The sequence below is a fragment of the Paraphaeosphaeria sporulosa genome, assembly GCF_001642045.1.
Source record: "Paraphaeosphaeria sporulosa strain AP3s5-JAC2a unplaced genomic scaffold CC84scaffold_17, whole genome shotgun sequence".
NCBI classification, from domain to species: domain Eukaryota; kingdom Fungi; phylum Ascomycota; class Dothideomycetes; order Pleosporales; family Didymosphaeriaceae; genus Paraphaeosphaeria; species Paraphaeosphaeria sporulosa.
Window position 1 is genome coordinate 1 of NW_017253376.1, and position 18,604 is coordinate 18,604.

An 18,604-nucleotide genomic window follows, 5' to 3' on the forward strand; every position below is an offset into this window, starting at 1 on the left:
CTCGGAAAAAGTTTGAGCGGAGCCATTTTTGTATGGCAAAACGCGGAGCCCCGCGCAACGTCTGCGGAGCTGTCACGAGAGCAACGAGCAAGATGTCTGAGGCCCAGGTAGGCTAGATCAATATACTGCGTTCGGTATCTACGTGTAGGTACAAGACGTTGGATAAGGAGAAAAGGTCCTCTCCCCCCTATCCAGCGTGGATCTATCTTCTCGCTTCGTCGCACGCCCTCGCCAAGGGTGGCTAGCGCCATGCTTTGACCAATCAGCTAGCAGACGGGCCACCCGTCTAATAATCTATTGGCTGGCCGCCAGCGCGCGACATCTCTAAGATATACTACTGCCAGCAGTATATCCATGCTTGTCAGGTAGCCTCTAAGGTTACCGTGACAATATACCTATAAATAATCCTAGATCCTACGTGGATGTTTTGCTTCACCTGCGCCGATACACGTATCGCGAAAGTACTATCTATCTTGACATTGTAGTGTACCCACGTCCGTATGTAAACTGTGGAGCATTTGTGACAGGTATCCCATTCAAAGTCTTCCAAGCAATCTCAGCGGCCTCTTCACGGGATTGTTCTAGATAACGGTAGTCCCGCCAAAGATGGGCTCGGAATTCACGGCCTTGCACGACAACGCCGCTAGACCAGGCTGTTCTAATCCCTTTGAATAATTAATACATGGCACATGGGGTGGACTTGCTAGTTAGAAGCATACCTCTTGGGTCTGAATAGTCCTGGAACTGCGGCTGCGCGATTTGATTGGCCGTGCAATAGCCTAAAGAAGATGATTGTTAGTTGCAGACAGTGCAGGAAACAAGGCACATACTTTGAAGCTTTTGTATATAAGTCTCTTGTCGGTTAGCGGCCATGGTAGGCGTTGCCGGCAAAGCAGACGTCGAGTTGCTATCGATGACGGGAGTCACCCTAGAGGATAGTTGCTGTCCGGGAAGGACCAATGGTCCAGGTTCGTGACAGAAACGTAAGACAATGCGAAACCTAGGGATGCTGGCCTACTGTTTATAGTTCCACAACGCATGCTTGAACTGCCCTCTCCGCAAAAATCGACTCTGCCGAGCTGAAGATCCAGTAGGGTGGTAGAGTGGATGAGGGGTATTGCCGCCTGTGTCCCGCGTGGTTCGTGTTGCTAGATAAACGTCCGACGTCTTGGGGAGTGTGGCTCTCCTGGTTGGTGTCGCATGCTTGCTCTTATTGGCTTTGGAATTTGAGTCGTCATTTAAGACCAGGCGAAAAAACATGAGTGCAGGCAATCCACCGTGGGCAGACAAGGTATATAAAAGCCAGTCATGCAACATTCAGATCTTCTGGGACCAATGAGTACTGAAATCATGTGGGGTCATGCACGGCTTGGCCAAATGAAGATTGGTTTGTATGAGTTGGCTGAGAGGCCAGCAGGAGCTATAAGGCTAATGATGCCGGCTTGTCCACACTTGCGTTCTTAGGCTCTGAGCTATTGCCGTTCAAGGTACGGACCCGCGCAAGAGCTTTGCCTTGCGCTCCGTCCTCGTTCCGGACCGCACCGAACCAAACTCTGCCAGGAACTCGTCAACCAAACGCGTCCATGGCGTGATGTCCATGCATAGCGGCCTGACTCAGGCTAGCCAGGTCAGCTCGATCGTTGCCGTACGCATGATGGCGTCCAGTCACATCACGGCATTCCAGCAGCGCGTGGCTGGGGATGGTCGTCCACGTCTTCAAACTCTGTTGTGCTTAGATCCTGCGTGCCCTTGACACTGATGCTTTTAACGAGCCGGGCCGTTGCGTGCTTAGAGCATCAGCCCTGTGCTCTGGCCATCCGTTCATTGCACCACTATGCACCTCGCCGTCTCTTGTTCATCATGCCCGAAGCTCTAGCTGCCCCCAGCCGTGCAATGCACGCTAGCCCAGTCCCAGTCGGTTTGCCACCACACACGAGATGATGCGTAAAGAACAAGTGGGGTGCGTCTCGCTGTCAATGAGCTGTCAGTTGTGTCGTGTTGTCCGGTTGCAATTCGAAATGGTCCGATACTGTGGCAAGTGACGTGGTCTCGCTTCTGCATCGCGCTAGGCTTGAAGGGGATCCAAAGGAGTGTGCTGTAAGTCAACGCGTTGGATCATCGAAGTGAGGTGCAGGGTGCTATGTTTTATGGGCAACAACCAGTCTGAATGGTGGGCGTTCGGCGTTAATGCGGATGTCCCGAGTAGGCGCACAGGGGTTGCGTCGGCTTCTACTAGCTGCAGCTGTTGGCCATTTGACGGACCTCACAATGGCGCAAGGACATATGCTAGTCATCGAGACCATGCAAACCTCCCATGAACCGGGAAGTCTGCCCTGGTCAGTAGGTGACGGCGAGCAGCATGATGCCGCATCTGTGCTGGATGGGAATGAGACGATGCTAGCCGCTATACATAAATCCGTGTTGGTACAATAGTGATCAAGCCGTATGCCCACGACAAGGCCGCAGGAAAACCCCAATTACAATGACGCACAGCCTGTGCCACCTCCTCAAGATTCACCTTGCATTTCTCACATTCGCAGGAGCAATCGGCAGGGTTTGCTGGAGCCGAACTTCGCTCGCGCACACGTGGCCCAACCCGCTCGAATATCGAACGACTGAACAAGATGCGGCAGTGCTGATCGAGTATACGAAAGCTGTGGCATCTCGCGTGTAACCAAAGCGTTCGAGCTGTACCAGTCACCCGAAAAGCCTCACCGGGGACTGGCACCGGTGGTAAGGTGATGGCGCACCTTTGGTAGCTTGGGGAGCACACAAGCCACCGAGGTGCCGATGGAGTGAGCCTATGTGGTGCGGCCACGCCGCGGGCTGCGACGTAGTCCCGTTGTGCATTTAGCCGCGATATGCCAATTCCTCGCCTGGACAGCTCTTTTCGCTCGAGATTACGAGTTTGCATCCTCAGACAGAGGGTGGTAGAGATGATTGGCGGATCAGGGGTTATTTGCAGAAAGTTGATGGACGGTTCGCAAGAGGCTGTGTGCAGCAAGAAGGCACGCCGGGGTACGTGCAGCATGCTTCGACGGCGGCCTAGTTGCAACATGGATAGGATGCGGACAGCGCAGCCGTGCCGGACAAGCACGAGGCCGCCAACAGTGGGAGCCAAGGGACCAGAGCACGAGGCGTTCAGGAACTGGCAAGGTCGGACGCGCCCACTCTTCGGCGGCCCGAGCTGGGCGCGGCGTCGACGGCAGGCAAGAGTGGGGTTGTCGCGCCGCGGGGCCGGGTTGGCAGCGTGCGGGACATGACGTGAAGCTACATGGCATCGCCGTGTGCCTCCCGCCGTGTCCTCAGCTGCCCGCCGCTCTCCTGCGACTCACTGTTCACCCTCGAGTAGACGCAGCCCACCATGGCCGCTCCCAAGACGATCCGCTGGGGCATTCTGGCAACGGGCGGCATCGCCACGACATTGTAGGTCCTGCGCCCGCGGGGTTGGAGTGCACGCCATGGCTGACAGCAAAGGCAGCACCAAGGACCTGCTGGTCGACCCTGCCACGCGCGGCGTGCGCCACCTCAAGCACACGGTCGTTGCGGCCGCGTCGTCGTCGTCGCCGGCGCGCGCACGCGACTTCCTCAAGGCCACGGGCGCGCCGGCCGACGCAAAGGCCTACGGCTCGTACCAGGAGCTGGTCGACGACGCCAATGTCGACATTGTCTACGTTGCAACGCCGCACTCGCATCACTACCAGAACGCAATGCTCGCGCTCGAGGCCGGCAAGCCCGTGCTGTGCGAAAAGGCCTTCACAGTCAACGCCGCCCAGCTGCGCGCCCTGGCCGACAAGGCGCGCGAGAAGGGGCTCTTCCTCATGGAGGCCGTATGGACGCGATACTTCCCGCTGTCCGTTTACGTGCGCGACCAGATCACCGCCGGCCGCATCGGCCCCGTGGCGCGCGTCTTCGCCGACAACAGCATGGCCTGCGACCCCGAGGTGCAGTGGAAGGACGGCACCAACCGCATGGTCAACCCGGACCTGGCCGGCGGCGCTCTGCTCGATCTCGGCATCTACAGCCTGACCTGGGTTTTCCAGACGCTCTATCACACCCAGCCGCCGGGTGCCCGTCAGGCCCCCAAGGTTCTCGCCGCCATGAAGAACTACGGCCCCACAAAGGATGCTGACGAAACGACAACTATCGTCCTGAGCTTCCCGCGCGCCGACGATGCCGGCGGCGAAGCACATGCCATCGCCACCACCTCGATCCGCGTCGCGACTTCCCCAGCCGGGAACCAGGACGTTCCTGGAATCCGTATCCAGGGCCCCAACGGCGAAATCCAAGTCTTCCCGCCTGCCTTCCGCCCGACCCGCACCCGCATCGTCCTCAAAGACGGCACTGTGGAGGACAAGACCTGGCCGCAGCCCGGTCCCGGCGAGGGAAGCGGATGGCACAACGGGTTCGGCGCTACCACCAATGCCGAGGGCGAAGGGCACGGTATGTTCTGGGAGGCAGACGAGGCAGCCGATGCCCTCATCAACGGTCGAAAAGAAGGCCGGTACGAAGGTCTCGACGAGAGTATTCTCATCATGGACGTCATGGATGAGACGAGAAAGCAGGGCGGCCTCACATATCCCGACAAGATCGAGACCACCAAGTACCCAACCCAGCTCTGAGCTCTAGGCAAAGAGGCAGCCCATAGACCAAACGCAGCCCCTCAACCTGTTTAGCGTACTATCATCATGTCCGTTTCCCGTGTTGCCCTGATGCGTTTTGCCATCTTCGTGTCATCGCATACACTTTGCGTTACCCGATCCTAGAAGCTCCCGAGGTAATGTGATGGTCAGAACATGGAATTGTTGTGTCATTTTAGGTTCTAGTAGACGAGCAAAACCAGAGCACAAAGTGCGTACGGTAGCTTCAAAACATGGTCTGCTCTGAAGTGCTTGCCACCGTGCACCACCGGAAATTAACAGCCGGTCACTAAGCCAATTGAAGAGCCTGGTAGCCCTGTAAAATTCACGTGAACGCGCGCCACTGCACACGCCTGCGCTATTCAATGTTCGCAGTCGTTCCAGTCATCGACGGAAGTGACTGCTTGCCCGATCAGGGAAGTTGCGCACGGATTGAAGTCCGGGTCGGCGGTAACCACCTCTAAAGGGTAGGGAGCATTGAAACCAAACAATTTCCTGAGCCATCTCAAAGGTAAACATTATTCTATAATGCGACGCACTCTGGCCGAGTCAACACCGGATCGCAATCAAGAGACCACGCCCGTATACCGAGGTAATCGCTTCGACTTCCTTAGCTCATGACTCGCATCGGAGATAAAAGGGAGGATGCCACATACGATGCACATTCACACCTGATCTACATGCGAGTGAGCAAGGCGGCCGCAGTCCAGCATATCCTCTGTCTCTACACCTGGCCGTAGAACGCAAAGCCAGCTTACGCCGCAATGAGCACCCGAACCGTTCCTTACAAGCTTCCACCATCGCACCTCTCGAAACCCATCATCGTGTGCGGAATTATAATGGCACTTTCTGCGTCACGGCGTTTCTCGGCGTTCCACGGCCAGCTTCTGTCGCAATCACCTACTCTCGCAAATGCCGCACAGTGGCTGCAGACTGGCATCTTCTGGTTCTTGTACGGTGCGCATACTATCGAGAGCGCTATTTTTGCAAAGAAGTTGAAGGATCATGGGGTGAGCATACTCAGTGCCGCGTGGTGGAAATGGATGGTGGAGTGTTTTATCGGAGGGAAGTTTTGTTTCGAGCATTTTGAGGGCATTGTCAAAAGCAAAATCTTGTGAGCAGGATGCGGAATCCGAAAACGTCCATCATGAGTGCATGTAGCAGTGACTGCAAAGCGGTACGACGCGGTTCCTCTGAAGCGGGGCTCGCCCCTGGACATCCAGAAATGCTTTTTTGCTTTGTACCATAGAATACCACACGCGAGTTTCGCCCACGAATATTGTCCACATTTTGGGACACATGTTACGCAAGAATCGCCTGCATTCAACTTATAAGATATGAACAAATTCGGCCTTCCTTTGCACCGCGTTTCCGCGAGATGAATTATGTAGGACAGTTTCCAGGCGACCTCTAGCCACAGGCGAGTCAACCAGCCTATGTCAGCAGACCACAATACCTAAATCTAGAGATGCTCTCCTGTGCAGGAACCCAAGAAATCCACAAGACAGCTGATGCCATATAACGTACGCTCGAGGTCCTTTAGGTGGTGACTGCCATGTTTCAGAGAAGAGCGAACGGTCGTCTTTCACATATCACCGTCTTAGCCTGTTCTGATTCTAAAGCTGTTTCAACGAAGGTCTTCGCACCACTGCACCCTGAGGTAAGCTGAAGTCTGCATCTGGAATCGCAAAGCCACTGCATCGCGTTGTTTGTTCAAACTGCCCAATCTAGCAGTGGGCAGAACGTGCGTCGAATGCAGTACCACGTAAGGGATCATCCATGACGTTTAGATATTGATTTTCCCTGATTCGGCAGTAGGAGAATTTGGTAGGCTCGTGCGCCACCAGGGACAATGTCTCTAGAGACAAAGTTCATTAGTAGATACATCTTCTTCTCTAAAAGACGTCTTTAAAACGGGATGATATGTATAACAAAAACGAGGTCGTGATGGTAGTAGTGGTACTGGGTGCGTCTCCCGAGTGTGGTAATGCCATTGTCGAAATGGCTAGGGAAATTCGGCGAGTCGTTTCGCTTTTCCAACATCGCCCCACTGCACTATAAGAAGATGTCCTTAATTTGCTAAGTCGCAAAGCTGAAGAAAAGCAATGAAGGCTGTAGGAGTAAGACGATTGGAGTTCGGCTGTTCTGGGGCGGCTCACAGTAGAAGAATAATTTTAATATATAAGCGCGACTTCCAAGATTTGTCATCAAGCATGTGATCAAAGCCCGCTTGGCTCAGTGGTAGAGCGTATCACTAGTAGTAAGCTATGATAAGGTCGTCAGTTCAATTCTGACAGTGGGCACTTTCTTTTTACAGTTACTCCAAATTTCAACAACAGACAACTTGTTTTACCATGATGGATGGTTGGTTCTGATTAACAAAATTGAGACTGCCCCAGTGTGACACCAGCCTAGCGCGGCGGGAATCATATATTTTATGGTACCCACAGCGAACGTAAGTGATCAAATAAACGCGATTGCAATAGTATCGCATTCAGGCGACTATCAAGCAGAAAGCTACGAAGTATCGCCACTAGAGTGCGAGTAGGTAACACCATTTCAGTTTTGTTAAATTAACCTAATAACAAACATATGAGGTTAATTGTTATGTAGAGTTCAGCTTAAGTACGTAGACATCGGTCTGCAGATTGGTGGTAAAAGAGATTCATAGTGAAACTTCCCCACCATACCGCATCTAATCACGGGGTGGGGTGTTCATCAAGCTTGATCTATGTGGGCTGCCGGATCGCCCCACATCCTTCCTAGATGAACAAATATTGTAGAGTGCCATTGCCGGCGTCTGGGCACACGATCGCAATATGTTCCAACCCGTAAGGAAAGATCTTGTAGATATTAGTTCACATGTTTGCGTCACCAGGCAGAGGCTTGCCTAGCCTACAAAAGACCTGTGCATCGGCAGCTCCTGTCGTCGCACACACACCACACCCAAATCATCAGATATTCTGTTTTTGCCGTTATGCGGAACATTTTGACAATCGTGTTCGGAGTTCTTACCGTCCATGCCACCGCCACATGTACTCGGGAACAGTTGACAGCGGCAACCGATGATCTCCTCGTCGTTCAAGCCACAGGGAAACTTAATGGTGCCGCATCTTTCGCCTCAACAATCAAATATACGGAGAACCGGAAATCCATGGATCTGGCGAAGGGAATATTGTCGCAGGCTCTTACCATTGCCCACAACCGCAGCCAGCACGACGTTCCACAGTGCGCTGCATTCAGCGAGCTCATCGTCACAACCGCTGCTAAACCCTACGTGATTGCCACGCAATTACGCCTGGACAACACTACTCAGAAGATTAGCCAGATAGACAACATTGTCACAACGAAGGGAGATTGGTTATTCAATGTCACAGGAACGTATTACTGGGCATCTAGAGAGAAGTGGGATCCTATTCCCACGGATAAGCGCGACACACGGGAGGCAATCCAGGCAGCAGCGGATGCATATTGCAATATTTTCAACGACAAGAGTATTAAGGTGCCGTGGGGCCAACCGTGTGCACGACTTGAGGGAGGATCGTACACAGGCAAAGGACAGGCCACCGATCGATGTGACGTGGGCATTCCGAGCGGAGTCAAGTTGATCAATCGACAATATGTGATTGATGAGATGTATGGTACTGTTGATGTGCAGATGGACTTCGCTGGTACAGGAGGGTTTGGACAAGGAGGGTTGCCTGATAGCCATGAGTTCAGGGTTGAAGGAGGGAAACTAAGGTACGTCCACACGTTGTCCTCGTGTGGCGGGAAATCGTGCATGTAGAAAAGTGTCTTCGGTACTCTTACAACTTACTACTCGGTCTCGCAATATATGTCTGCCCCAGACTCAGCATCTCCACCGCTTCGATCACCATGTCTTCTACGATTTGTTTGGCTGGCTTGATGTCCCTAATCTCGCCGGCCACCTGCCCCATAAGGAACGGAATATCGAATTCTCTCTCGTCCTCCATATCCTTCGCAAGCGGCACGACTCCCGCCTCGGTCAGCGCCTTGATCTCCTCTGGCCTTGCGTGCCAGTCTCTGATGTAGTCGTTGAGCTTGACCCTGAGAGGTCGCCCGCTGACCACCAGCGTACGATCTGTATCTTCGAAACGCGCAGAAACAACATTCTCCTTGTGCTGCTGAGAACATCCCGCCTCAGTGGAAGCTACAAAACGAGTGCCTACCCAGACGCCCTGAGCACCCTGCATCAGGCTGCTCGCCAGCGACCGCCCGTTGTAGATGCCACCCGCAGCGACCACCATGGCCGGCTGCCCCGTGAGCGGACTTGTATACTTTCTCGCCACATCCACCACAGCGGGGATTAGTATGGAATTTGCAATGTCGCCAGTGTGTCCGCCGCCTTCACCACCCTGCGCGCACACAATATCGACACCCGCTTCCAGTGCTTTGACAGCATGGCGAGGATGCCCAACCATGTTCATAATCTATTTGCTCTCAGTCATGGATATCTCAGCAGGTTGAGAGTACGTACCACGACACCTGCCTCGTGAAGTCTTTTGATTGTTCTGGCGGGCGGTACGCCTACCGCACTGACAAACAGCTTCGCGCCGTTTTTGATGGTGACTTCAATCAGTTCGTCGAGCTGGCCATGCGTATAGTCATGATTCGTCTTGCGCGCTGATCCGCCGACCTGAGGGAGCGCGAGATCGACGCCAAAAGGCAGCGATTTGTCCGAGAGATTACCCTTGAGCTCGTCAATAATGGATTGCAGCTGAGCGGGTGTGTAGCCCAGGCCGCCGATAACACCCAGACCACCGGCATTCGAAACGGCCGCAGCGAGGGGTCCGCCAGAAGTACGGGCCATTCCCGCAAGGATAATGGGATACTGAATGCCCAGCAGCTTTGAGAGAGGCGTTTGTAGGGTGGGCAGCGACATGATCGTGGATCAGGCAAATGCAGCGTGGTTGGAGCGGTGGAAGTTGGATCAGGTTATCACGGGGCACGGAGGCATGTGCACAGAGCGCGTAGATGCGATAGATGGCGGGAGCACCGTAGACCAAAGGGCGTGTGAGGAAGCTAAATAGTACCGTGCATGGCAAGGATCCTTGTCGAACGCGGGGATTGCATGCCGAGCCGAGGCACCTTCTACCGCTAGGACTACTTGCGAGTCGCCCTTCGCGTGACATTTAACCATCCGTAGTTGCACGACAACAGCGTTCGCGAACTGCAAATAACGCGCATGCTTCAGAAGATAAATCTGTGCCCACGGATCGCGTCGGCCAGTTGTTGGGAATGAACATTGCCTCTGCTCGGTCAAGGTGCACACAGAATCGAAGTCCAACAAAAGCTAGTACTCAACGCGAACCAGGATGATGAACAGCGGCATGTCATTGCTTAGAGAGATAATGTACACCCGCCGGAGAGCCTTAGCAACAGACCTTCCATAAGCGCTGCGAGCACGCATTACATTGTCGGGCTTGGGCTACGGCTTTGAATAGGACCCTGGTCTTCATGATGTTCGTGAGCCCCCGAAACGTGTCTTCGGTTGACCGAAGCTCGACAGATTCTTTGAGAACCGGGAATCGCCTTGCTAGACCTGGCGACTCTAGGCATAGAGCCGTGGCCTTGCATCGGGCTACCTTTGAGAGGACATGGAACGATCTAGCACGTACGGCGATTAGCGCTTGACTCCATTGATCTGTCCATTAGCCTGTCTGTGGCCGTTGACTTTTGTGCTTGCAGGATTCTGAGGTGGAGGTGGAGGCGGTGGTACGGGACCGAAGGGTCGACGTTCTGGTACGGTCTCTATAGCATCGTCCTCGGTATCGTCGTCATACTGCTCGCTGCCTTCCTCGTCGTCGTCTTCGTATTCATATTCGCTCTCAGTCACTTCCTCATCCTCTTCAAGTTCGGTCATGGGAACTTGACCTCGTCCCTGTGCTTGCATACCTCTACAGAGTGTCTCCAAGCGAGCAATCTTCTTGCGCTGCTCTTCCACCTCCTTCGTCTTCCTCGCCAGGTCATCTTGCATCTTTTCGCGTTCCTGCACCATCTCCGCGATGTTACGATTGGTGACTTCTTTGTTTCGTTGCAAATTCTGATTCTCCTTCTCGAGGCGCTTGGTCTTCTTTGACATTTCTTCCATTTCTTTGCGGAATGTGAGAAAGAGATCGTTCGAGTTGTTGAGCGTTTCTTCGACCTGCATCTGGTCAGTATTAACCAATGGTGTACGCCGTATTCGTTGAGGAATCATACCTGCTTGAACTTCTCCACGTATATGTTTAGCTGGGTGCGTAGTTCTGTTTCGGTCTGCGAGAATGTGGACACCTGCCTAGTGAGTTGGTGCGATTTGGACGATTCTGCTTCTTGCTGTTTACGTTGTTGCTCGAGTCGGGCCATCTGATACTGTATCTCAAGTTCTTTGGTCCGAAGAAGTGAGTGAAACTGCAGCTCGCGCAACTCATACTGGTCGATAAATGATTTGAATTTTTGCCGAAACCTGCGACACGTCAACCTCAACACAGAAGGTATTCGGCGATTCACGCACAATTCGTCAAGCTCAACGTCTGCTTGATTCTGCGGTTCTGGGTGGTGTTGCTGGGCAATGCAACTGTCGACGTCATAGACAAGCTCCTCAAGGCGGTGGTGTAGCTCTTCCCGCGCGGCTGATTCGGTGGACTCCATCTTATGCAACTCGTCCTTCAGCTTCTTGTTCTCCTTGGCGAAGTCTCGTGACAGCTTATCGAGCTTGTCTCTCATGGTGGTGACTTTGTTGAGCTCCGACCTCTGCGCATCCTTCTCTTTTTGAAGTTGATCGCCGCGTTTCTTGGATTTCTGGTGTTCCCGCTCGGTTCGCTTCATCTCCGAGAGCAGCTCCGTGTAGCGTTTCTGGACCACCTCGACGCGGGTCAGCGGGCCATCCATGCTATTGAGAAGCGACGATAGCTCTCGGTTTGCCTTTTTGACTTCTCGTTCTAGAGGGTCGTTAGTACTATCAGCCCGAGGCGTGACGCAAAGGTGCATGGTCCAGGTCGTGCCAGGCGCGGTGTGGGGAGGGGCAACGCACCGATTTCGAGCTCTTGCTCCTTGTCACCGGCGGCGTCCTGCTCCAACTGGGCGATTTTGGCCTGGATCTGCTTCTGCTGCTCGGACGGGTCGGGCGACTTCTTCGCCTTGCCCTTCTTCGCCATGGGCGGCGCGGGCTGTGCAGGCGCCATGGAGGCAGAGGTGGAGGCGGAAGGGCTTCGGCTGGTGTCCATGCTCCGAGAGACGGCCCGTGGTTGTGCTGGTGTCGACGTGGGATACTGGTGGGCAACGGCTGCCATCAAGGAAGCGGCAATTGCCTTGGCCGGGACGGCAGCTCAGGAGGCTCAACGCGGCACGCACACACACACACACACACACACACACACAAGACGGTGTATCACCCTCGGGCGTGCGAGGGGCAGGCACGCAGGCTGCGCTGACGTATCGGGGACGCAGTGGGGGCTTCGGTGTGCGGCTCGCGGCGCGCGGCGAGGAGGGTGCGGGCAGGTGCAGCACGGATGGCGAGGCAGGCGCGCAGGCAGGGGCAGGCGGCGGTGGTCTGCGAGGGCGGACGCCAGAGGTGATGGGGTCGCGTGGGGATGCAGCACCGGGAGGGGACTCGCAAAGCCTTCTGCTGGCGCAGTTTCGTCGCGGGCGCGGGCGGGGGCGAGGGCGAGGGCGTGGGGAGGCGCAACGCTGCTGCTGCTTGCTGAGGGCCGCGCTCCAAGTCGAATGTGCGGGACTCGCAGGCCGTCGCGCTCCAATCGTCGTGTGCCTGTGCTGGCTGCACTGCTCAGAGCCTCCATGAGCCTCGCTCGCCCGTTAGTCAGCACCGCATCACGTGCCCTGCCCTGCCTGCCCTGCCTGCCCTGCCGCGGCCAATCGGCGGCGCAGGCGTCATGGGTCGCTTTTCTGCGCCGGCTGGCGATCCACGCACCCTTCGTCCTCCGTCTGCACGCCCGCCTGCCATGTTACGGAGCGCTCGCTGTCAGCTGCGCAATCGCTGGTCCCCCAGCACCAGTACCAGTGCCAGCGCCCCTCCGCACGCGCCGTCGACGCGCCTCCTGCGACGCGGACATGCCGCCGCCGCCACCGACCTCTCGAGCTTCCCGCGCGTCGGCGAGCAGCTCCATGGCTTCACTCTCAAGCGCGTCAAGCAGGTGCCCGAGTTGGAGCTGACGGCGCTCGAGCTCCAGCACAACAAGACGGGCGCCGAATACCTCCACATCGCGCGCGACGATGCCAACAATGTCTTCTCCATCGGCTTCAAGACGAACCCTCCTGATGACACTGGCGTGCCGCACATCCTCGAACACACCACCCTGTGCGGCAGTGTCAAGTAGGCAACACGATCCGTACCGCGTGCCGTCCGCTGACGATCCAGGTATCCGGTGCGCGATCCCTTTTTCAAGATGCTTCCACGCTCCCTCTCCAACTTCATGAACGCCTTCACGTCCTCGGACCACACCACCTACCCGTTTGCAACCACCAACGCCCAGGATTTCAGGAATCTCATGTCTGTATATCTCGATGCAACGCTTCACCCGCTCCTGCATGAAACCGACTTCACCCAGGAAGGCTGGCGCATTGGTCCGGAGAACCCTTTAGCTGCGCAAGAAGAAGGCCCCGACGACGCCAAGCGTCTGGTCTTCAAAGGCGTTGTGTACAATGAGATGAAGGGCCAAATGTCCGATGCAAGCTACTTGTTCTACGTTCGCTTCCAGGACCACCTTTTTCCGGCCATTAACAATTCGGGTGGCGATCCGCAGAAAATCACCGACCTGACTTGGGAACAGCTGCGCAAGTTCCACGCCGATCACTACCATCCAAGTAACGCAAAATTCTTGACATACGGCAACATGCCTTTGACAGAGCACTTGAAGGAAATCAACCAGCGACTGCGTGCCTTCAACCAGATTTCTGTGGATCATGATGTAAAAAGCCCCATAAAGCTCAACGGCCCAAGGCACGTGACGGTACCCGGACCATTGGATCCCCTCGTACCAGCAGATCGCCAGCATAAGACGTCGGTTACCTGGCTGATGGGCGATACTGCCGATGTCCTAGAGAACTTTTCTTTAGGTGTATTGAGCAGCCTGTTGATGGATGGATACGGTTCGCCCTTGTATCGCAACCTAATCGAGTCGGGATTAGGTGCTGACTTCAGCCCAAACACTGGCTACGACAGTGCTGGAAAGCTGGGCGTGTTTTCTGTGGGGTTGAATGCCGTCAAAGAAGACGATGTGCCAAAGGTTCGAGAAACCATTGCAACGACGCTACTGGAAGCAAGGAAGAACGGTTTCGATAGGATCAAGATCGATGGAATCTTGCACCAGCTAGAACTGTCGCTGAAACACAAGACTGCCCATTTCGGCATGAACATGATGCAAAGGTTGAAACCTGGCTGGTTTAATGGTGTAGATCCCATGGCTGCACTTGCATGGCAAGACACTGTAAAGGCATTCCAAGAAAGACTTGCTCAAGGAGATTACTTGGAAAATCTGTTGGATAAATATCTTCTCAACGACCGGACCCTGACCTTCACAATGACACCATCCGAGAGGTTTGCCCAGGATCTAGTCGACGAGGAGAACGAGCGGCTTGCCGAAAAAATCTCCGAAGTGACAAAACGATTCTCTAGCCAAGAAGAGGCTCGAGAGTACTTGGAGAAACGCGAGCTTGAACTGCTTGAACTGCAAGAGAATGCCAGAAATCAAGATCTCAGCTGCTTGCCCACTGTTCACGTAAAGGATATCCCTCGTGAGAAGGAACGCAAACCTCTTCGGTACAGCGAAGTTGACGGCGTAAAGGTGCAGTGGCGGGAAGCTCCGACCAATGGGCTGACTTATTTTCGTGCGGTTCACCATCTGGAGAACTTACCGGATGAGCTGAGGGAGATGATCCCATTATTTACCAGCGCCATTATGCGCCTGGGAACCCGCAACAAGAGCATGGAGCAGCTCGAGGAACTGATCAAGCTCAAAACTGGCGGAATCACGGTGGGTCATCACGCATCACCTTCCCCGCTCGCTCTGCAACAATTTGAGGAAGGCTTTTCCTTTTCTGGATTTGCGTTAGATCGGAACATACCCGACATGTACACGCTTCTTCGTACCATCATCATGGAGACCAATTTTGATGGCCCGGATACGGAAAAGAAAATCCGTGAGCTGCTGCAAAGCTCTGCCAGCGGTGTAATCAACTCCATCGCCGAATCAGGCCATTCGTTCGCCAGGACCTTTGCCGAAGCCGGGCTCACACCCGTAGGTAGACTGGCCGAACAAACAGGAGGGCTGTCCCAAGTCAAGCTTACGGCGGCGCTCGCAGCACGTTCGATGACTGAGTCACTCAGCGATGTAATCGCGAAGCTCAAGGCTATTCAGTCGTTCACCATCGCTCATGGCAATCAGCTTCGCGTTGCCCTTACATGTGGCCCTGAGAGCTCAACGTCGAATCAGGAAGCTTTGCAGCGCTTCCTTCGCTCATTGCCGAAAAATGCCACTCTTCCTCCTGCATCAAAACACGCTGAATACCCCCGGAATGCCAAATCTTTCTTTCCGCTTCCTTACCAAGTATACTATTCCGCAAGAGCCGTCCCAACAGTCCCCTATACAGATGCCTCCAGCGCAGCTCTCGAGACTCTCGCACAGCTGCTCACTCACAAGCATCTGCACCACGAAATCCGAGAAAAGGGTGGTGCCTACGGTGGAGGCGCTTACTCGCGTTCTTTGGGAGGCATTTTCGGCATGTACAGCTACCGTGATCCCAATCCACAGAACACGATGAAGATTATGGCTGAGGCCGGACAATGGGCACGTGACCGTGTTTGGACGGCGCAAGACCTTGAGGAAGCCAAACTCAGTGTCTTCCAGGGCTATGATGCGCCGCAAAGCGTAAGTCAAGAGGGCATGCGATTGTTCCTGTCCGGTATCACAGACGACATGCTCCAGACCAGAAGGGAGCGCCTGTTGGATGTCACGGCCGAGCAGATCCAGCGCGTTGCAGACGAATTCCTCGTAAAACAAGTGTCTGAAAGTAGCGTTGCTATTTTAGGCGATAAGAAAGATTGGGCCACGGAGAAAACTGGCTGGGACGTTCGAGACTTGCATATGGCGGAGAAATTGGAGGAGCTTGCGCAGCAGACACCTGATGAACCCATCGCAGCGCCATAGACTTCTGACGTTCGCAATGGTCGCATACACCGAAGTACTAGACGTGTACACCATCTGTATATTACTCAACTCATGCATTACCGGCGCTGGCATTGATGGCAAGATTGGTAAGTATTGGAATATGACTGATTTAGCGTGTCCCCGTTCAAGTGTGATCGGCTTCCAAGACGCAGTTGCGCTTGGGCTTCAATCTCTATCAAGACTCGCGTCTGTACTCTGTATCCTGCTTTTGCAAGGAGACGACCCTGGTCCGACCAAAATAGCGTACCGCCCCATCTGTCGCACTTCCTTCGTCCCAAAGCGCAGTCGAACAGATTCGCAGACGTGTCACTGCCGTTTCCATGGCTGGCACGGTCTGGCGCTCCATGGGGGCAAATAATGCGCAAGATCAACGCCCTCTTCCAACCCCACGTTGTCGCGTGTGGGTACGTTGAAGCGGGGCGGCAACCAATCTCAGAACTGCCAGGGGTGAGGCTAGTCCCCTGGCGGACTAAATTTGGGGGTACAATCATATCTCTTGGGACTGTGATATTACGGCTGCTCGAGGTAGTGGATGAGCTGGTGCTGGTGCAGCCTCTCAATGGCTCTCTAAAAGCATGCATACGTGGTCAAGCCCCTTCAGCGACACAAACCAGATACATTGTTATCCTCATGATTCGTTCCAGCCTAAGAAGTCGTATAAATCTACAACGGTTCTTGGTAACGGTTCTGTGGATCATCACGGGCGACTTCGTTGGTAACAGACGTAAAGAAATCTGTCTGCAATCCTCTTGCGCTTGTCTTATTGCGCTAATTATACTGCATTTTGTGCTCGGAAGCGACCTATCAATGTAACACGCGAGGCAGACCAGAGGTACTTCGGTGTCACTGCCTGTATAGCGTATAGTTCCAAACCATACTCTTCGCATAGCACAAGTGCTAATGAAAGGATATTCGTCAGAAATCCTTAATTATAGAGCCAGCTGTTTGTTACAAGTAAATCAACCGATGTTATGCTTGTCCTACTCAGTATCAGTGTCCGGAGTTCATTCGAGCGAGAATCGCCTACCATCTCCTCATCGATCCAGCTAGTTCGCTCTGCTCTATACCGTCTCTTTCTGTGCTGCCCTCCAACTTCCCAACCAAGTTCTTCCTCATTTTCAGAAACGCTCGGCCCACCTGGCGTCCTGTTAGGGGGCATGCTGGTCGGTGCGTGGGTGAGATCGCAGCTCACCCGAGCGGGATCCACAAAATCTGGGAACGACTGCATTCGCACTATGGTGTCACCTCTCCATGTTCCCCTAGTAAATACATTGCCACTTCCACACCTCGCCGTTTGGATGTAATGATGTTCCATGCTGGTAGCTATAGTTCGACCATCCACCGAGCCTTGGTGCTTACTGCTGTTAGACTTGCTGCGTACAATTTGCACGAGTTTGCCGAGGACGGCGAATTCCAACTTGAGCTTTACAGAGTAGACAACACCTTTAAGGGTAGTCTCTATGAGATAGAGGTTCGCAAACTCGACAGCGAGAAGAGCGACGTCCATGGTGATTATGATCGTATTGATGGCAAGGAGCTGGTACATGATCTTCCGTGCGAAGGGGTGCATGAATTCTGAGTCGTCTGCAATGCTCATGAGGTCGCCTTGGGTGTTTTTCGATAGCTTGAGGATGCGCAACGTCTCTTTGATGTAGATAAGGGAGAGTACCAGTTCTTGCAGGAAGAAACCGACCATTTGTATCTTCTCCATGACATTGTACCCTTTGACGAAATGACTTAAGGCTTCAGTGCTTAGGGAGTTCGAATTGGATCCGAAGGTGAGCACACTGGTTGGGAAACCTAATATGACTACGTCGATACATATCATGTAGAGACAGTATCGAATCACCCGGTGCGAGTTAGTGATAAGGTGCAGCCGAGACCATAGAACGACAGATTGACCTAAGATTGAGTCAGATGCAAAGCGTAAGTGGGTCTACGAACACCAGACACTAACCGGTCACCATCATATACCATCCCACCACAATCATCACCACAGCCACATAGCCGACACTCTTGTTAGGATCGAGTAGTTGAAAGAACTTTATAAGGAACCTGTTGACATCAGACAGGAAACACACTAGTGGGGTAAGGCTACTGCGACGCTAACTGCGCGGGAACGAGACGCTCCATCACAGAATGAATCATCCTTACCCTAATGCGTATGGCAAAATACCAATGGCAGAGAAGATTAATGACCAGAAGTAGAGCCCGCGATAATTGTTGAAGGTGACTAAAATCAGCACGATAAGCTCGACCGCGTTATAAAGCGCGAGTCCAATGAGAAATGCAATGATTATTTTCAGATCTAGTGAATCGCCGGTGTAGCCTGCAAGCAGTTAATCATCAGAGGCACGATACATATGTACCGCGTACCTCCGGTGACGCCTGCGCCCGCAGAGTCAAACGACCCTTGAGCAGGCGTAGCTTTAGACTTCATCATCCATATTGGAGTTGCCGTGGGACTTGCCTGCGACTTGGATGGAGACATAATTGGGTAGTGACCAAATTTCATCTGAGTTCGACCCCGAATCAAGCCCTTGTCTTCATCTCTCTTACGAGTGGAGAATGTCTCGATAGATCTTTGGGTGCAATCCTCAAGATCTCTTCGATCGCGTGATCCTGTAATGTCGTAGACTCGCTGTGGCCGAGGTACGAACAACGGAGACGTCTACTAGATACCTGTGGTACGCCACGTCGATGCACACGTTAGAGCTAGAAAAGTAGAGAGATTTGGAGGTTGAATGTTGTGACCGACCAGCGGTTTGACCAAAACCA

The 18,604-nt window shown here is 53.8% G+C and overlaps 9 protein-coding genes and 1 non-coding gene across 10 annotated transcripts; 5 read left to right on the forward strand and 5 right to left on the reverse strand.

Annotated features, from left to right (window-relative positions):
• Positions 1 to 468: 468 nt before the first annotated feature.
• Positions 469 to 777, reverse strand: CC84DRAFT_1105411 (uncharacterized protein; the record flags this gene model as incomplete). Its single annotated transcript, XM_018175095.1, has 2 exons — positions 469 to 665; positions 720 to 777. Coding segments are annotated over 2 exons (255 nt in total), but the record flags the coding sequence as incomplete, so codon positions are not given.
• Positions 778 to 2,233: 1,456 nt separating this feature from the next.
• Positions 2,234 to 3,359, reverse strand: CC84DRAFT_419704 (uncharacterized protein). Its single transcript, XM_018186151.1, has one exon. The coding sequence runs from the start codon at positions 3,056 to 3,058 to the stop codon at positions 2,405 to 2,407; it is 654 nt and encodes a 217-aa protein (XP_018029042.1). The 5' UTR covers positions 3,059 to 3,359; the 3' UTR covers positions 2,234 to 2,404.
• On the forward strand, positions 3,107 to 4,881 carry CC84DRAFT_1169847 (oxidoreductase domain-containing protein). Its single transcript, XM_018179768.1, has 2 exons — positions 3,107 to 3,426; positions 3,482 to 4,881. The coding sequence occupies exons 1-2, from the start codon at positions 3,365 to 3,367 to the stop codon at positions 4,620 to 4,622; spliced, it is 1,203 nt and encodes a 400-aa protein (XP_018029043.1). The 5' UTR covers positions 3,107 to 3,364; the 3' UTR covers positions 4,623 to 4,881.
• Positions 4,882 to 5,082: 201 nt separating this feature from the next.
• Positions 5,083 to 5,982, forward strand: CC84DRAFT_1169848 (uncharacterized protein). The gene has a single exon (XM_018179769.1). The coding sequence runs from the start codon at positions 5,405 to 5,407 to the stop codon at positions 5,756 to 5,758; it is 354 nt and encodes a 117-aa protein (XP_018029044.1). The 5' UTR covers positions 5,083 to 5,404; the 3' UTR covers positions 5,759 to 5,982.
• An 882-nt stretch (positions 5,983 to 6,864) lies between these two features.
• On the forward strand, positions 6,865 to 6,943 carry CC84DRAFT_t109. The gene has a single exon. It is a non-coding gene; the product is annotated as a tRNA-Thr (tRNA).
• A 674-nt stretch (positions 6,944 to 7,617) lies between these two features.
• CC84DRAFT_1233716 (uncharacterized protein) lies at positions 7,618 to 8,427 on the forward strand (the record flags this gene model as incomplete). Its single annotated transcript, XM_018183793.1, has 1 exon — positions 7,618 to 8,427. One exon carries the CDS (start codon positions 7,618 to 7,620, stop codon positions 8,425 to 8,427), a length of 810 nt encoding a protein of 269 aa, XP_018029045.1.
• A 19-nt stretch (positions 8,428 to 8,446) lies between these two features.
• CC84DRAFT_1223434 (2-nitropropane dioxygenase) lies at positions 8,447 to 9,543 on the reverse strand (the record flags this gene model as incomplete). The annotated part of the gene is made up of 2 exons (XM_018183489.1): positions 8,447 to 9,091; positions 9,139 to 9,543. 2 exons carry the CDS (start codon positions 9,541 to 9,543, stop codon positions 8,447 to 8,449), a joined length of 1,050 nt encoding a protein of 349 aa, XP_018029046.1.
• A 741-nt stretch (positions 9,544 to 10,284) lies between these two features.
• CC84DRAFT_1223435 (uncharacterized protein) lies at positions 10,285 to 11,824 on the reverse strand (the record flags this gene model as incomplete). The annotated part of the gene is made up of 4 exons (XM_018183490.1): positions 10,285 to 10,806; positions 10,863 to 11,106; positions 11,155 to 11,581; positions 11,674 to 11,824. 4 exons carry the CDS (start codon positions 11,822 to 11,824, stop codon positions 10,285 to 10,287), a joined length of 1,344 nt encoding a protein of 447 aa, XP_018029047.1.
• Positions 11,825 to 12,601: 777 nt separating this feature from the next.
• Positions 12,602 to 15,805, forward strand: CC84DRAFT_1223436 (uncharacterized protein; the record flags this gene model as incomplete). Its single annotated transcript, XM_018183491.1, has 2 exons — positions 12,602 to 12,972; positions 13,018 to 15,805. The coding sequence occupies 2 exons, from the start codon at positions 12,602 to 12,604 to the stop codon at positions 15,803 to 15,805; spliced, it is 3,159 nt and encodes a 1,052-aa protein (XP_018029048.1).
• Positions 15,806 to 16,749: 944 nt separating this feature from the next.
• CC84DRAFT_1169851 (uncharacterized protein) lies at positions 16,750 to 18,576 on the reverse strand. Its single transcript, XM_018179770.1, has 5 exons — positions 18,203 to 18,576; positions 17,981 to 18,155; positions 17,784 to 17,881; positions 16,854 to 17,728; positions 16,750 to 16,806 (listed from the first exon to the last, which is right to left on the reverse strand). Exons 1-5 carry the CDS (start codon positions 18,315 to 18,317, stop codon positions 16,786 to 16,788), a joined length of 1,284 nt encoding a protein of 427 aa, XP_018029049.1. The 5' UTR covers positions 18,318 to 18,576; the 3' UTR covers positions 16,750 to 16,785.
• Positions 18,577 to 18,604: the final 28 nt, after the last annotated feature.

Bases quoted from the DNA above. Each gene is read 5' to 3' on its own strand.
- CC84DRAFT_419704 (XM_018186151.1), bottom strand. From the start codon at position 3,058: ATGTTGCAACTAGGCCGCCGTCGAAGCATGCTGCACGTACCCCGGCGT.
- CC84DRAFT_1169847 (XM_018179768.1), top strand. From the start codon at position 3,365: ATGGCCGCTCCCAAGACGATCCGCTGGGGCATTCTGGCAACGGGCGGC. The intron at 3,427-3,481 runs GTAGGTCCTGCG...CAGCAAAGGCAG, and splicing joins GGCGGCATCGCCACGACATT to CACCAAGGACCTGCTGGTCG.
- CC84DRAFT_1169848 (XM_018179769.1), top strand. From the start codon at position 5,405: ATGAGCACCCGAACCGTTCCTTACAAGCTTCCACCATCGCACCTCTCG.
- CC84DRAFT_1169851 (XM_018179770.1), bottom strand. From the start codon at position 18,317: ATGTCTCCATCCAAGTCGCAGGCAAGTCCCACGGCAACTCCAATATGG. The intron at 17,882-17,980 runs GTAAGGATGATT...TGATGTCAACAG, and splicing joins ATTTTGCCATACGCATTAGG to GTTCCTTATAAAGTTCTTTC. The intron at 17,729-17,783 runs GTTAGTGTCTGG...ACTCAATCTTAG, and splicing joins ATGGTATATGATGGTGACCG to GTCAATCTGTCGTTCTATGG.